At 43.6% G+C, this 17,411-nt stretch overlaps 3 protein-coding genes across 6 annotated transcripts; 1 reads left to right on the top strand and 2 right to left on the bottom strand.

The window, feature by feature from the left end:
* Positions 1-122: 122 nt before the first annotated feature.
* Positions 123-6,346, bottom strand: spsb3b (splA/ryanodine receptor domain and SOCS box containing 3b). Of its 4 annotated transcripts, none has more exons than XM_084040333.1 (7): positions 6,268-6,346; positions 3,225-3,360; positions 2,432-2,612; positions 2,031-2,218; positions 1,767-1,869; positions 1,258-1,383; positions 123-1,156 (listed from the first exon to the last, which is right to left on the bottom strand). In XM_084040333.1, exons 2-7 carry the CDS (start codon positions 3,351-3,353, stop codon positions 624-626), a joined length of 1,260 nt encoding a protein of 419 aa, XP_083896459.1. In that variant the 5' UTR covers positions 3,354-3,360; positions 6,268-6,346; the 3' UTR covers positions 123-623. The 4 variants fall into 4 exon arrangements, with proteins under 4 accessions (XP_083896459.1, XP_083896457.1, XP_083896458.1 ...); XM_084040331.1 differs by lacking the exon at positions 6,268-6,346 and adding an exon at positions 4,902-5,025 and having other exon boundaries at positions 126-1,156; XM_084040332.1 differs by lacking the exon at positions 6,268-6,346 and adding an exon at positions 4,881-4,999 and having other exon boundaries at positions 127-1,156.
* nubp2 (nucleotide binding protein 2 (MinD homolog, E. coli)) lies at positions 5,461-9,554 on the top strand. The gene is made up of 7 exons (XM_084040335.1): positions 5,461-5,553; positions 6,031-6,146; positions 6,287-6,485; positions 6,607-6,761; positions 6,894-7,004; positions 7,201-7,270; positions 7,769-9,554. Exons 1-7 carry the CDS (start codon positions 5,520-5,522, stop codon positions 7,906-7,908), a joined length of 825 nt encoding a protein of 274 aa, XP_083896461.1. The 5' UTR covers positions 5,461-5,519; the 3' UTR covers positions 7,909-9,554.
* On the bottom strand, positions 8,800-16,427 carry atp6v0cb (ATPase H+ transporting V0 subunit cb). The gene is made up of 3 exons (XM_084040336.1): positions 16,143-16,427; positions 10,837-11,020; positions 8,800-9,839 (listed from the first exon to the last, which is right to left on the bottom strand). Exons 1-3 carry the CDS (start codon positions 16,213-16,215, stop codon positions 9,635-9,637), a joined length of 462 nt encoding a protein of 153 aa, XP_083896462.1. The 5' UTR covers positions 16,216-16,427; the 3' UTR covers positions 8,800-9,634.
* Between the last annotated feature and the right edge of the window lie 984 nt (positions 16,428-17,411).

Here is a 17,411-nt window from a genome sequence, read left to right as displayed (position 1 = left end):
TAAACTACATATGTTTTTGTTTATGTGTGAAACAGCCTATAAAATGAGCTGCAACAGAATCTTTCAGTTTTGATTTATTTGAGAGAATCTTCTGAGTAAGAAAGTAAAAGTTAATAATCTGTACATAAATATATATTTATAAAAAAAAACGTTTTTAAAGCAAGAGCACAACCGCTGTTGATATTCAAGCCAATTGCTGATTTTAAAAATGTACATTTCCAAAAAGTCATTTCCACAGTATCAAAAAAGCAACTCCTATATACAATAATAATATAAATATATAATAACAAGTGTACACAAGATTAGGCCTTTCCAAAGACTGACTGTCATATTATTATTATTATTATTATACCATTATTATTTGTATTATTAATAACCCCATGATAGAAATTGGCTAAATGTGATTGAATGACCCAGATGTCACTCTAAAACCTCAAATTCATTCATTTATACACCTTTCTCCTCATTCTGTGACGTTTAAATGTCACAAGCTTTCAAAGTAATCCACTCAAAATGTGGATTAAGAAATGTTGGCTAAAAGATGTGATTGCGCTGATCTCCAACAGGAGATGTTGATGGCAAAGGTAGACTAGCTGTCTGCCAAATCCGTGTTGACCGCCGGGTTATGTCCAGCGGCATCTTTTGCATTGGTAGTCCTCCGGCTCAGAACAGCAGCTGTCGTAGTCGCTGCTTGGAGGAGTCGGAGGGCAGTGGCAAGTGCAGGGATGAGTTAGACTTGACATTTGACAGGGGCATGTGAATGGGATCGTGTCGAGAAAGGGGCTGGTGCGGGGGCTCGGGGAGGAGCAGGCACACAGGGTGGAGTCTTGGCTGGGGCTGGGGCTGGGGGGCAGGCTCATCTCCTCAGGGAAATCCTGAAGCAAGTCCTCGTGCTGCTGCGAGGCCTCCGGGCTGCTGCTGAGATTGAAGACCCAGCCCAGCTGTATCTGGAGGACGGTGCGCAGGCCTGGGGGCAGCTGCATGGCATTGAGGACGTCGGGGCAGCGGGGCAACATTTGCCGGAGCCGGGCGCAGCAGAGGTACTGCAGGGAGGTCGGTGTGTAGCAGGCGCGGATCACCTTCATGCTGCTCTTAGCCGCCGTGGAGCACACCATGGGGTAGAACTTCTTGTTCTGCAGCCGAGTGGCAGCGACGCCTGTTGAGAGGTGACGGAGTGAGAACAGCACTAGGAAGTCATAACTAAGTTGTGTTTTATCACACTAACGAGACCTGCTTGAAATACAGGGAAACATGCACCTATGCAGTGCCGATTCTTGTAGAAGGTCAGGGTGCCGTGCCAGGTGTCCAGGTGCACTCCTATGATGGAGCCCTGGCCAAACCGAGAGGAGAACTTCACTTTGTCCCCTTTGTGCTGGAGGAGACCTTTAAAGAGATGAAGACAGACATAGAAATAATCTAAATCGCTCGTTTTACATAAACTTCACTATTTGGGTTAATTGTGAAAGTTTTTCCAGCAGTGTTATTGTTATGCATTTAAAATCATGTGAAATATCCATAGAAATATGTTTCGGGGGTCATCAGTTTTCTCAATGATAGAAAAAAGTCATGCTACTCATGTAAACGTATCAGCAAAATGCACTTATATACAAATATCAAATGAAATTAAATGTATGCAGTTGTTTTGCCTTTTAGTTCAATGGTCCACAATCTAGGGGTCATACTTTTTAACCACTGGTAGAAACTCTCCATCTAGTTTCAGAGATCACTCTCATAATTCATGGTATTTATTGATCCTGTATTCTGACCTGTGTAGGAGAGTCCCCAACTGTCTTCATCGTGGCCCAGCAGGCTGCCAAAGCTGAACTGGAACTTCTCCAGGTTCACCTCTGAAGTTCCAATTCCTACCATCTACAACGAAACAGTAAAAACAGTGATCAAAACAGGTCAAGTAGCTCTTCGCTGGAGATTAAGATGATCCTCATCAGACAAACAGAGACTTAATATCATTAGAAACATCTTCAGGCTTCTGCTAATATAGCTTGGGTCTAATTCAGGAAGCTGCTACCCACCATATCGGTTCCATAGACGGGAGAGGTCATTTTGACTTCCCAGAAGTGCTGGCCGTCTGCGAGCTCCTTGGTGCCGCGGATGGCCGCCGTGCCACAGCTGTAGTCCGAGTGGAAGCTCACCTTCCTGTTGTCGCAGCTGAGGAAGGCTCCGGAAGACTTGAAGTGCTCGTCCCACTCCCAGTCAAAACCTGGGGACAAGAATACATGGACGCCTATAGCAGCTGGATTTGGAATACATAGATATATGCTCACAAAGCTCATTTAATATACTTGCATAACACTGTGAGAACCATCTGCTGTTACATTAGTCTGCACAGCTCCAACGCTACACTTGTGCCAATTTACAACCTGCCCTGCTGAGTTCATATGGCACGTTACTGTATTCATCAGCTTTTGCTCACCCTCATCCTCCTCCCCGCAGAGGCAGTCTGTGGGGACGCCGAGGCCCAGGCTGAGCTCCTCCTGTCGGTCACACTGGCAGAAAGACTCCCCGATCACCGGCTCTGTGCTGGGTAAGGTCACCGCCTCGGATACGGCCTGAGAGGTCTCCAGGTGATCCGCCTCAGACTCCACGTCACTGATCTGGTTGACACAAACCGCAACTGGTAAGTTCATAGACGTGGCCATGGTCCGGGGATGTCGGCTCGGTAGCAGGGAATGGAATTAGATCCGATGGAGAGAGTCTGAGGATTGTATTCAATACGTTTCTAAATTCCTCTGGAAGCCCAGATGCCTTTTTGTAATGAATAAACTTTTGGTGGCAGCAAAATGGAAAAAAATCACAATCTTGCTATCTTCCACTTGAACTGATGATCCAACGAGCCAAATGAGAGACGTTTAAAATGTTTAAAACCCTCAGTGACATAGCCGTTTCCCTGAGAGCTGTTCGTGGTTCCTATTGGTTAGAGAAGTCACGTGTGCTGGGAAGTAATATTAGACCCCCTTCCAAAAATACTGAGCTTCTTTTCTTGCCTTTGAAGACCCGAGCATGTCTTGCACATAACCATTTCAGAGGGGGGGACAATCCCAGTGGAAAACTACTGGTACTAGAAATATCATACATGGTCACAACATATGTTCTGATGACAAACATCAAGCAAGTGATGCTTATAAGTGTCTCTTTATCCAGTCACACCTGGATTGATTTTTTAAAATCCAACTGTTTCTGCTCCCACAATCCCCAAAACGTCTCACCTGTGTCATCGTGTGGCCTTCCCACTCCTGCCTGTCCGACGTCTGGATCACCGCCATGGCATCTGCCTCCTGCCGTGTCTCGCTCCAGGCCAAATGCCGAGGCCGGCCGTTCCTGCCTCTCCTCAGCATAGCAGCCCTGCGGACAGCGGGCCCCAAACACCTTTACGACCAGCTGGCACGTGTTACAGTATGGCCTACTTTGTGGTTTTCAAAATCTATGTCAAGTAAGGTCAGTGCGAACACCTGGTTTCACATTTGTTCGTGGAGGTCAGATTATTTTTGGACATACACACGTGCATATCTACTTACACATTTCCGAATCCTAGCAGGCTGTGTTCAAGGGAGAGAGATAGAAATAAGTCCCTATTTTAGCTGAATATGAGTTTAACTGCAAAAATGAACTAATGATGAGATTATATCATCTTAAATTCATAACATTATTTCAAAATTTAGATATGGCAGCTTCAATGGTTTGACTGATAAACTGAATGTGAGGCTGCACCATCTGGGGAACTCAGCATGTTCCTCCAATGTCTCACAAACTGAAACTGGGTCAGTTACAACTGTGAAGAGCAAACATTTGCTCTAGGATTGCCTTTGTTCAACATAACCTTTACTTTCTTTACAGCCGAGCAGGAAAACATCCTTGCGAGAAAACACGTCTTTCCATGCAGACGGATCTTTGTGCGCTAGCTCGCCTATTTCTATCTGTCCCATATGCCGCCGTTGGCAGCAGGAAGTGTTTCCATGCACCTTTTTAACCTTTAAACCCAAACCTCCGCTTCGACGCTGTGGCAGCATGTCTGTTCCTTAGCTTCATCTCCAGATAGACACAGATAAGGTCACATGACCTAGTGACTACAATGTGTACCAACCATTCAGGTTCCTATATGCTTGTGTTAATATTGACTGTCCCCCTACGTAATAATGTGGCACTTTAATGTACGACATGTGAAAATTCTGTAGAACAGAATAAACAAAGGTGTGTGTGCACTGACAACCAGTGAAGTTTGGATTAATACAGTATAACATTTCAGATTTTTGGTAACTTCACCCTTTACACTTTCACATCGAACAAAAACAGAAGTGGCTCACTTAAAAAAATATTATCTGGGTTTCAATTGCATCACGAACAACGAAACCTTTCCTGGATTACATTGTTGTATTTCACTTTATATTACAAGTATTATTTATTTGTTCCCGATCATAACATACAGTTGACACTTTGAACCACAACAACTTTATTTACTAAAGGCTGTAAGCCTGATGGCACACCATCGTTGATGCCACCACTGAACACAGCAGCTGGTGACTGCTTTGGAAGCAGGTGCAGGAGATAACTGCCTATAATTTAGATTAGTTAGTCTGGAGCTAGTCTCACTTTAATTGGGCCTTGCCCTACATACTGTAGATGCATCATCTGGACAAACTAGTCAAGACAAACCGCAGTCCCTTTGTCAACCAGTGTTCTGACAGATATTCGATTACTGAAAATCCCACCACTGTCCACGTCCTTCCTCAGAGTCCCTATTCAAACACACCACCAGCATGTCATTCTAGATAACAGCACGATCTCAGCACCCTACTGTAACACTACAGCTGATATTTAGCTCTTTTGTTATATCGTTATCGTTAAATTCAGCCACAGTGCAGCACATGGATATCTAAATGTCCTACCTTACAGTGGTCGTCCTGTACATTGTCTTGCAGTGACTCATGTGGATGCCAGAGTGTCTATATCCGACCGTGTGACAAGTGCAGTTTACACTCTGCCCCACTTAGCAGCAAGCTAAACGTAAACATTACTTCTCCACGCCCTCGTCGCGTGCTTATTGGATACGGCGCGCGAGGGGCGGAGTTTGTGCTGATGTATTCAGTTACCTTTATTCGCTATCTATCTAATAACTGTCCTCAAACAGACCTCAATAATGTATACTTATGATTATTATTTTGTTGTTGTTGATTTATCATGTATCATGATTTTGGGACAATTAGGCAAACACGACGACGCTGTATGTGTCGATAAATAAAGACCTCTGTCGCGAGTCAGCTGTTTGCCTTTAGTAGAGGTCGTTGTCATCTTAGTTAAAAGTCAAAAACCGAAAGATAAAATAATCTCGTTTTTCCCCAAAAATGTTGAGTTTTGTGGTGCAATGAATGCGCCATCGTGCGCACCGGCAGCCTATTGGCGGCGTTGAAATGGAGGCGGGACTTAAGTGTAATATGCGCTGTGTGATTGGATAGCTAGCGGCTGACGAAATACGGAAGTAATAGAGCACTGTGCAGTCAGTGTACATGCGTCAACTCCAAAATATGGACCAAAATACTGGTAGGTCTACGTTTTTTGGTCAACAAAGTCACTATTTGTTAACTCGTCCATCCGCACACGAACGTTACCCTCCGTCTTTAGAGATGGCAGCTGTCAGAAACGACTGCGTGTTTGATACCTTTCCCATTTATAGCTTAGCTAACGGTTTAGCTAGTTCTGAATCAGATAACGTTTAAAATATTCAGCAATATTCTATATTCCTGTTTGTATGGAAAGTGAGTGTATAGTTGATAGTGTTAATGCTATTCCAAAGGAGGTCTGACCTAGTAACGTTGAACTTTTGGACTCGGGTGATGAAACGTGCCTTCTTTCCCCACTGCGACATTTCTCTCTGACCCGAGTTTCGGATTACTTCGACGGACCAGATGACCTACTCTCGTGGCCTGTCGTGTCAAAAAACATGTGCTGACATTTAAACTCTAGGAATATTCGGGTATCTTCGTCGAAACCATTTCTGTCTCCTTGTTTTAATATGAGACGGGAGCTTGAGCCAGGTCCGGCGTGTCGTGTTGGTCCTGTCGGGGAAGGGAGGTGTGGGCAAGAGCACCATCACCACGGAGCTGGCACTGGCTCTCAGGCACGCTGGCAAGAAGGTGAGCTCCGAAACCGGATGAGTGTCGGTATAGATGCTGGTATGATGTGATCCTATTTACATGCTATGATGCATACATATGCATTTATTTAAACAGTAAATACTCCCATTTGCTCACTGACCTCAGTCTGTGTTCATCAGGTCGGTATCCTGGACGTGGACCTGTGTGGGCCCAGTATCCCCCGCATGCTGAGTGTGGGCCGGCCTGACGTGCACCAGTGTGACTCGGGATGGGTGCCGGTCTACACCGATGCCCAGAAGAGCCTCGCCCTTATGTCCATTGGCTTCCTGCTGGAGGACCCAGATGAAGCAGTGGTGTGGAGGGGCCCCAAGAAAACAGGTGAGATGGGTCCACTGAGGGTCTGTAACAGCAGAGGTTGGCACAATTGTGGTGATATTTTCATTGTCTGAACTTGAACGTCTTCTGCCCGATGTCTTTTATTTCTCCCAATGTCCCACAGCGATGATCGCCCAGTTCGTGTCGGATGTAGCATGGGGAGAGCTGGACGTGCTGTTGGTGGACACGCCGCCGGGGACGTCCGACGAGCACTTGTCGGTAGTGGAGAACCTTAAAAAACACAGAGTGGATGGAGCCGTGTTGGTGACCACACCTCAGGTACACACTAGCCCGGAGAGAATTGCTGACACCGTGCTGCCATTACTTGACTGTAGACTGGACCAGGAAGCTTCTTGGAAGTTGCATGACATCCAATGCCCGTTGTTCTTTCTGGTCTTGCGTCGGCTACAGGCGGTATCCACCGGGGATGTGAGGAGAGAGATCACCTTCTGTAAGAAGTTAGGTGTGCGGGTTCTGGGCGTCATCGAGAACATGAGTGGATTCGTTTGCCCACACTGCTCAGTATGTAAACTTTCATACAAATGTGCAATACATATACTTTTCTAATGAAACTGTTGCAGTAATGTGCACCCAAGTCTGACAGGCTAATATAATTGTCATTTACAAATCAATTGCTTGGAGTACCACACATTTAAATGAGCTTTTTTGGGGGTCAAAGTTCAATACATCCATTTTACCAAATATTCTCTCTTTTCAGGAGTGCAGCAATATATTCTCAAAGGGTGGAGGGGAAGAATTAGCCAAGCTGACTGGATCAACATTCCTCGGTGAGATTGAATTGCATGTAATGTTAGCTTCTAACCACTAGGTGTCACACCACACTGACCGCACATCGCTCCTGCCCATTCATCCTTTAGGAGGCATTTTACATCACTGCCGTGCTGCCAAAATGGTCGATCCAGATTTCAGTGCAGCAAGCGGGTTTAAAATACCTCAGCGAGGGCATAATACACACTCATCAATAATACTTGATCAAGTTTATAGAACGTTTAATGGTCGCCCCAAGCACTTGTAAGCTTTGTGTGCAGATCGATCTGAGTAATGAGGCAGCTAAATCAGTTACATGCCAGCTGTATCCGAAAGTGATGCATAGCTTGAGCCATGCAAATATTTGATAAGTCAATGACCCGTAACACCACTATTGATCGTCTTTACTACGTCACTTTGGGTTTTTACTATCAGGCATAAGGTCACTGAGAAACTACAGTGGTGCTAGTTATTGGTTTCAGTAAGATCAGTAATAAACAATCTCTTCTCCGTTTCAGGTGCGGTGCCCTTGGATCCTCTGCTCACGACTAGTATAGAGGAGGGCAAAGACTTCATAGAGTCATTTCCCAACAGTGCCACCTTCAGTGCCATAAACAGCATTTCTCAAACTCTGCTCGACAGCCTCCAAATAGCTTGAGCCGTTTATGCATTTGCTCTAAAGTCTGCATCATGTTGGCGTTTTACATACCTTCTATATAATGCAGAAATATTAGTTATTGTGCAGATGTAAAGATTTCCACGTTGCATATTTTTCCTGTACAGTTAAACACTTTCCTGATTATTTTGTTTTTTACTTTTAAAAATAAATAAATAATCTTCCAACAGTCCGATGCAGGCTTTGTGTACAGTTTTGTTCCTGTGCAGCAGCTGCGGTTCTTGAGGTGCACCAGTGTGAAATTTACCAGCTTTCACGGCTGAGTGAAACAGGAAGACACGAGTACTAGAGAGCAGCAGCTCAGCTAATGCCGACTCATGCCGGGTGTATGAAACTTAGAATGTACCACTGTAAAAATACACAGCACTGAAAACGCATTGTGTATTTGAAGCCAGTCAAATCTAAGTTGGAATCTTCTTTAATTCGATTGTGACACACATGTCGACACATCAGGATAAATTCAATATCAGTGGTAATACAGGATTGTTGATTGGGTGCTTCAGTAAATGCGTCGGGAGCAGTTCCATTTTCAGAAAAAACAAACTCCAGATCAAACTGGACCAGTCTTTGCCAGAAACTAGGCCAAACTTTAACACTAATCTCATTGAATTCCTGCTGCGTTCTACAAATGCTGCCATCAAATCTTCTCGTCGTTTAAAGTTGATTGCGTTTTTTTTTAAAAGGAAGTATACAACATAAAGCTACCTTTTTGATCTGGATTAAGTCTTCTGAAACTGGTCTGCTCTTCAGCTTCACATCCAACAGCAACAAAACACCGAAACCCATGCAGGATCTTAATGGTTGGAATGTGGAAGAGATGACGTACAGCCAGATGATGGGGAGGGGGGTGAATAAGATTGAGATGAGATGACATTTTGGAAATTACACTTGTGAGACCCAACACAGGGCACACACACCTTTAATGCAAACAGCAGTACTACAGGAAAAACACTGAAGTTTGAGAATGTTTGCGTAATGATTAGAATACAGCTACACACAAAACTCCCACTTCACCAGCAACATACTAAAGGCAATCTTAATTATTAAACCAAGAATTACATCCAGAGGAATTCCAACCACTTATCACAATGAACCCACAGTGCATTAAATCTATGTAGATATTTATATGTCTTTATATATGCATAATATATCCTGGGAGATTAGAGACTTGCTGCATTAAACAGTTCAATGAACAATTTCTTATAAATAAAATCAGTGGAAAAAAATTGCAAGTCCATATACATTTCTCTTTACAAATAGATCCTCAAGATTAATGCAGAGATTGTATCAACTCCCAAGTCGATATGGGAGGAGAAAAAAGCTGTGCGGCCCTTTGGTCAGCTCTCTAAGACCAGAGGCCAAGCTGCCTCAGCTGGCCTCGAGGCCTGAAATAAGTGGAGGGAAAAAAAGGAATCTTCATCATACAATTTTGAAACACGCACACACGCACACAAGACAGACAAATCACTACATTGCGCATTTACAAGTTGACTATCAAATTGGGACAACTGTACACATTGTTGAGATAAGACCATATTCATGGAGCCATTTTAATTCATTTTTTCCCCACCTTCACCTCCTTCATCTTGAGTGGCAGAATTCTTTTTAATTTTTTTTTTTTTTTTTTTTTTACAATTTTCTCCCCCATTTTACACTTTCTCCAGCAGCAACATAAAGGACAGATCGTGTAGTGGAGATGTTTGGGTGTTTATTTCGTGGAGAGAATGAGGGCAACGATGAGCCCGTAGAGACCCAAGACCTCGGCGAAGATCAAGATGAGGATCATGCCGACAAAAAGCCTCGGCTGTTGAGCTGTGCCCCTCACGCCCGCGTCGCCCACAATTCCAATTGCGAAGCCTGCTGCCAACCCACTGAGGCCCACGCTCAGCCCAGCTCCCAGATGGAGGAAACTCCTAGACACACACACACACAGACAAGTGTTCGTCAGCGCAAGGGATGCTGGTGGTCTGGGTTCACAATTTAAGCGACTGGGAACATTTTAACTAAACAGATCTTGCAATGCATGCATGGAGCTAATAGTTTGTTGTACAACAGGGCAGAAGAGTAAAGGCTGTTCGGTTGATGAAGTGTTGAAGGTTTGAGTTTGGCCCAACAATAATCAGCCTGCTGCATATAGCTCCAACCATACACACAATGGTTGTTGCTTGTTTTACCATTCCTACTTTTGAAGATTTCAAACTGATCCCCTTGATGAAATTCTCTACACATTTTTCTAAAAAGGAATCCTAGTGTTAAATACCAGTAAGCTTTGGCGTTTTTGTATCTTTATTATGCTTCTGTGGCCGAAAACATTCGTCAACGTCATATGGCTGCATCGTCATTAAAACGAGTTGGTAAGTTGACCTCGGCCATGTTGACACAGGAAGCATTTCCTGAGCATGAACAATGATGTGACGAGATTAAAACTGCAGTCAGGGAGTCGTTTAACCACACCGGCTGAATTCATTGTACTAGTGCTGCGCCCTAACCCTAACCCATAGTGGAAAAACGTAACGCAATATTTATTTTCAATTCATCCACAATGACTGAACATTTTAAAGTTATCTAGTTAGTTAACAATTTAAACACATTGGTCGTAAAGTTGTGAATGGTGATGACACACAAAAAGAGTCACACCCACAACATATAGTTAATGAGACTGGCTTCGTGTTTCAAGATGGGCTGGTTGGGTTGTGGACATGCACGCACTTAGGACTGCCGGCCCTGGTTGACGGTGGTCAGACAGAGGCCTGTTCATCCTCGTAGGGAGATGGCATCACTACTGTCTAAGAACCGGGTAAAGGATCTTTCTTACACCATGTTGTCTCGGAACAAAGAATAAAAAAGCTTGCCGTGTGAGATGGGTTGACAAACTCAATGTCTCAATGAAAATATGACTGGTCAACTCACTTGTAGAGGGTGACTTTCTCTGAGATGTTGTTGGCAATCAGCACTGCTACTACCAGGCCGTAAATGGCTATGATACCCGCCATGACCACTGGGATGATGGACTTCATGATGAGCTCCGGCCTCATCACTGACATGGCGGCGATCCCCGTACCGCTCTTAGCTGTGCCATAAGCTGCTCCTAACGCTGGTAGGAAAGAGAAAATAAATAATTTCAGTACACAAGGCAGGTGACAAAAGACTAGTAGACGGAGGACAGAAACCAGAGGCCACAGATGAATAATAAAGCAGAAGTGAAACAAAAGAAGGATCCGCAATTAAACATCCGTTACTTTTTGTTCCCCTTAAAAATCCAACATGGCCCCATCTGGGGAATTTTGCTGGTGTTCAAAAGGGAAATAACACACACTGTGCCCGTTTTACTGACGCAAATACTATGCGACTAAAATCAGCCTGGTCACATGATGCGTCTCATCTCCACAAACTGCTTCCGCCCTTGTAATTTCAGAATGGACCCGGCCTGCCTGCTGCAGATTTGTAAATCACTCTCTAAATTAAAAAAAAAAAAAAAAACCTTATTAGGTTTAAGCACAGGCCAGGCTCCAGGGAGGACTAGCAGAACACACACTCATGATTGAGCCGGATATCTGAGTCATGTCAGTCCTACCCGGTACTGAAAATCTTTGAGGAAAACTGCCAAATTGCAGTGCTTAATGGTAGTTTTAGAAAACAAGACATACATTCACCTGCAAACAACATCAGATAATAGTTAATGTGAATAATAAAAATGTGAAAATAAATCTCGGTGTGCGTAAAGAACTTCACATGTATGCACTCATTTTTGTGACTATGAGAGAAGCTTCATTGTGATAGCCTCTTAATGGGGAAATAATGTATGGCTACTGTTTCAGAATCAAAGAATATGTGACAGCACTAGCGTAAGAACGTAGCACCATCAGATGACTAAATACATTTTGAATGTATCAACGATTCTCCAAAATCTGCAGAGGGAGCCGTGTAGAAACAGCTGTTTGCAGTGCGTCACTTCAATGCTGGTATACGGAAAATGCCATCTACAACCACTAAAAGCAAGCGGGCTGAAACCAATGGTGTCATCCGTCTATCAATCTCTATTTCAGTACTCTGGATAGCATCACGCGCACACACACACACACAAAACGGCATGGCCCGTTATTCTGAAACGGCAGCTAAGCGTCACACGTACCACAGCCAATAGCTTTGTGGCTTTCACTACTTTTCAAAAGATACATAAATCTTAAACAAAGCGGGATACTTTGATAGGGGAGGAGGACAAAAAAACGCTTTATCAGCATATTGGCACCGTCAGCCTGTGACGCTGAGGACAAAGCATCGTGCTGCCTACGTCACACTCACCCAGGTCTGACTGCAGGAGGGTGGAAGAGAAAATCAATAATTAACCTGCTCTAGATTTAGAAGCCGTATACAGAATATACAGTACAAAGTAATCATCTATTAATAACAGGGTATAATTATCCACAACAACAAAGAATTGAATAGCTTCCAGGTGAGATGAGTGCTGTACAAGTTGTACAGAATAGGACACCCTCTAGCCTATAGATCCTCAAATTGGATAAGCAAAAACATAGGGAGAGAGCAACAGACGTACATGTGTACAGAAGAGATGAACAAAAGTCGTGTGCGATATCCACCATGCCCGTCATGAATGAGATAGGCTGGTTTGACAAGATTTCCCCACATCACAAAGGTGTGTGCGTGCATGTGTGTAACTATGATAAGTGTTTATTTCCTGATCCACAGCAAAAGCAAGCAAGCTTTGTGGCTTTGATGCCAACTATAGTCATCTGCCCTCTGTGGGTTCTTTACTGCATTGACAAAACGTATCAAAAGCTGCTTGTACGCAATTTGTAAACAGATGTCAAAATGGCTGCCAAACAGTCAGTAAATCTTATGCAACTTGGTAAAATATTAACTGTTACAAGGAAATATAAAAACAAGTGAGCAAATTACATCCTTGCATGCTTATCTTGTCACATCATTGGTGCATAAAGGCCCTGGAAAAGTAGCTTTGTTGGCTCTTTATAGCAAACACACTGCTGACTAAATCTGCAAATTCTCTTGAGATGTAATCTTGGATAGCCGTGTGCATACAGCCGGAGGCACCCTGCCCTGTTTTCTCATGTCTTGAAGACAATGTGTCGAGCGAGCCTGGAGATGGTTCTGGTCAAGTCAAAGATTAGCTGTGAGGCTTTCTGGCAAATGGATCGAGAGGCAGACAGGAAGATGACGCGGACCAATCTTTAAATGTGCATGTGGCAGCCGGCCACAGCCCCAACTACTTGATTCGTCACTAGACTGATGCCATCGATACAAGGTTAAATCACATGGGCCCATCTAAAGAGATGGTTTTGAAAAAGGGCAATGTTTTTTAAAAACCTTTTTTTTTTTTTAAAGTGCCAAACTCTTTTAACCCAACACAAACACAATGATTTACACTAGCTTGAGGAAGTACACACAAGCAAGCTCAGCAGTTCAATATCAAAACTGACCAAGACAGGAACATTTTCCAGAAACGCCTAAGCAATCCTCTGAATAGACAATTTCTTTAACCACTCAGCCATCTATTATCAACCAACCAATGCAATATGTTACCGTCAGTAAAGTTATCCTCCGACTCCATTCTTTCTTGTTAAGCTTGGCCCCATTATAGCGCGTCAGTTGATGTTCCATCGAGAAACACTCGAAACTTCAAACATTGCCATTCTGATCCAACGACTTATGGTTTGATGTGTGGCAGGGCGGATTCTGCAGTGGTGTGGCGGCACAACCTCTGGGTTTTAATCCTAATCCTGTCAGCTTAGGTACAGAGCTTTCCCCTCCTACCCATTTCTTTATTTCCCCCCCTGCATAATATTTCATGTATGGGATGCCCTTGTGACGTCTTGTGATGTCAGAGCAGGAGGTGCCTCCAGCTAGGGATGATCTTGCATGCAATACGCCTACACAATAGACAGCAGATTAGTCTGCCCTGAACAGTGGGTAAATGCAGAAGTACTCGGAATTACAAAGTCGAGAAGGTCACAGTTGTAAAAACGTTTTGCTGTCTTGGAAAACTGTGTGCTAGCTGTAGCGCACACTGTGGAAAAATATGAGGCTGAAAGCAGAAATTATGAGACTTGCTGACAAATCTATAGCAACAGAAGCTGAGTGATGTCTAGAGCATGGTACCACAAAGTACACCTCTCCACTGAAGTGTGTGTTGGAGAGAGACAGCGAGAGAGAGATATATAACGTGGATTAAAGGTCAAGCAACTAAAAGTATAAAAAATAACTTCCTTGGTGACAAATGACGCGTTACTAGGCTTAGCTATCATGCTGAGAATATACATGCCGACAATTGGAAAAGGCAGATACTGCAGAGCAAAAGACGCAGTTTTAACAAGTAAAGAAAACATGCATCTTAAATAATTGTTGTCAGCGTAAAGTGCAAAATAAGGACTATTCGTTAAGATGGTAATGAAAGGGCTGGGGGGAACACAGCAACTGCAGTACAGTATAATGGGAGTGGTGGTTCTGGATGATGGCACCTTGTGAGAGTCACCTGTTCTGAGATAGCCATCACTAAAGGCCGTCCTCACATCAGATCATCACAAGACTACTAAAAAACAATGCAACATCACCTGACAATACCAGGCCCAAAAATATGACAAATTGCAGCAACAGTCCTTCAGATCGTGTAGACTAAAGTGACTAAAATCACAGAAACATACGCTACAATTTTCTATGAATGACTCCATGACATACTAAGAAATCTGAATGACCAGGCGTCTGCTCCATCCCACCACTACCACATCCCTTCTTTGTGCCAGCATGATCCCCTCCGTACTAGCTAATTCCCCAGCTGTCACTTCACCAACACAAACTAGCACTACCGCTAACCTCATGGGACACCACCACCATGCTATCACTGCACATTAAACCTGAGCCACGACAAGCTCAGAGTTGGCTCCAGCATCCAGCTGGTTCTCAATTTCTGGTAGAGCTGGGCAATATATAATCATGTAGTTTTCATTTTATATTATTCATTTTTAAGCCTTATTGTGCTATTGGCGCTAATACTCTTCAAACAAAAACAAAAAATAAATAAAAAAAGGTCATACACTGTAACCAGTCACTGGAGTTGGAATAATAAAACAATCCAGTTTTAAAGTACCCCTTCTCCCTTTTCACAACAGTGATATCACAACCTTCATATTTTGTTAGCATTGACCATATTTTGTTAACTTTTAGAGTAACATTTAACTAAATCAGTAGCAAAGAGGGCAATTCCAAGTCAGAAGCCTCATCATGTGATCATCATGTGACCTTATGTCATTCCTTTGAGCAATAAGGAAGTCAACCAGCTGATCGCGCTTTCCAATGGCCATTTAACTTGTAAGAAAATGCCGTTTTCAGATTAAAATAACTTCGCGTTAAATTAGATGCGGCGACACCACCTACTTCGCCGATGGTAAATCATAGGAGGAACAGCAAACACTTCGCGTAGAAACGACATGTCGTTGCTTAATGGGATCTAAGTTCAAGCTACATTCAATAATTTCACGTGAAACGTATCACATTCTGCTTTTAAACACCATAAACCCATACGGTACTGTGACATCTGGCAGAAAACGGTTTAACCCAACGGCTAACACCTTCTGCTTAAGTGCAGAAAGCTAACAAGCAGCCGCCTGTATGAAGGATACGTGTAATACATTTGAACACCTTCATACATTGCTATTAACCAATAAGGACTGTTTTAATATGAGTTATGGTTACAGTCTCGGATCAGTTCATGTCATTTATTCATTAATTTGCAACTCAGATACGTCGCCTAACGTACGCTACTATAACCGAACTAAGCTAACGTCAAAGCTACCAACATTAGTGGTCATCAGCTAACTTAGCTTACTAGTATTGCCTAACCGTAGTCTTTACCGTCTGACGTTGAAGCATACATGCTAGCCACGATACTAACTAACGTCAATAGTAACGAAACACTTGCAATTTAGGAATAAACCTGTCATTGACCGTCCGAGCTATCTGTTAAGTCTAAATAATTGACATCTCAAGATTAGCTTTGCGACGTTGCGTTAGCGGGACTAGCATATGGGTTTTACAAATCGGCTTCAAGAGACGCGCCGTGGTTGACAATTCAAAGTACCCTGTCGGGAATGACATAAATGCAAAATGGGTTAGCAGTAAATGCATACAGACATGTCGTGACCAACAAACATCTTAAATATGAAGGGTGATCGTGTGATAATTACCGCTGAAGACCATAGCCGCAGAGGCACCCATCACTGCGAAGAACGGAGAGTACTCGGGACTTTCGGCCGACATTATTTCTCACACAGTATAAAAATAAACGAAATATACAAAATCAAGTATTAATATCGAGCGAAAAAAAAATCACACTACGCGAAACCAAACGAAGGCCACGGGCTTGAAATTGGAAACCGAGTATACCAGGAACCGTCTGACCACCTAACTAGCAGTGTAAACGGGATAGTCACGACTCTCTTCTGATAAATACCCGGCGCAGCAGCACAAAATGGCGAAGCGGAAAATATCACCTGACTTGGCCGTACGGATAAAACCTATCATCGACTGGATGTAGGGGGGAGGAGGGGGCGCACGAAAACAAAGTTCGTTAATGATATACTGCGCCACACGACGCATTTGTGAAACAATATATTTAAATATGAAAACAAAAAATACTTATGTTGAACAAATTAAGTGCTTTATATTTTTTTATTGTGCTTCCTTTTTTTTTTTTGAAGGTCACCCCTATCGGGCATCACTTTGGTGCGCTCCGCTGCAGGCTTCCCCTTTGATATCTACGCATTCACCATTCAGAAGCAATGGGATGGAAGAAGGGAGAAGCAAGAGGGTGTGGAGACGCTAGCGGGCAGATGAAACATTAGGTTTGTGTTATCCCGGCTATCAAGTAAAGCAAACCAATACAATACACCATATATAATTCTTAATGTCTTAATACATTATCAATCGCAATGTGAATGTCATGCTCCAATACAACCTCGCAAGGTGATTAAAGTGGCCTCTGTTTTCAAACACATTTCTGCATTTTGCACCAGGACTCTATACCGTGCTGCAGAGGGTGGTTTACAGGCAGCTGTGATATGTAGCAACGTGGAGCTCCAGAGTGAGAGAATTTGAGGCTGAGTGTGTACGTGGTTGGGGGGGGGGGGCGGCGAGAATCCCCATACCACTGTATGGCTCCCAGCAAGAGCAGGCTCAGAGATCCAGAAAGAGGAGGGAGGGGTCGAGAGACAGAACGCCATGGGAGTGATGGAGTGTGTGTGTGTGAGTCAGAGAGAGCTTGTGCAGTCCCCATGCCTCCTCCTCCATCCTGCTCCCTCTGCATTGCCTTGTCTAGTCAGCATCAGAGGAAAGGACCCCTCCCCCTGCATCGCCGTAAAGCTCCTTCCCTCGTGATGCAATTTCTACACCAGCATCACTGGGTTTTTTTCTGCTCAAGCACTTGACTCTTCCAATGTCTGCAGCTGCTAAACGCA

The sequence above is a fragment of the Eutrigla gurnardus genome (assembly GCF_963514095.1).
Source record: "Eutrigla gurnardus genome assembly, chromosome: 22".
NCBI classification, from domain to species: Eukaryota; Metazoa; Chordata; class Actinopteri; order Perciformes; family Triglidae; genus Eutrigla; species Eutrigla gurnardus.
The sequence above is the reverse complement of the archived record's forward strand: the minus strand, read 5'-3'. Positions and strand labels throughout refer to the sequence as shown.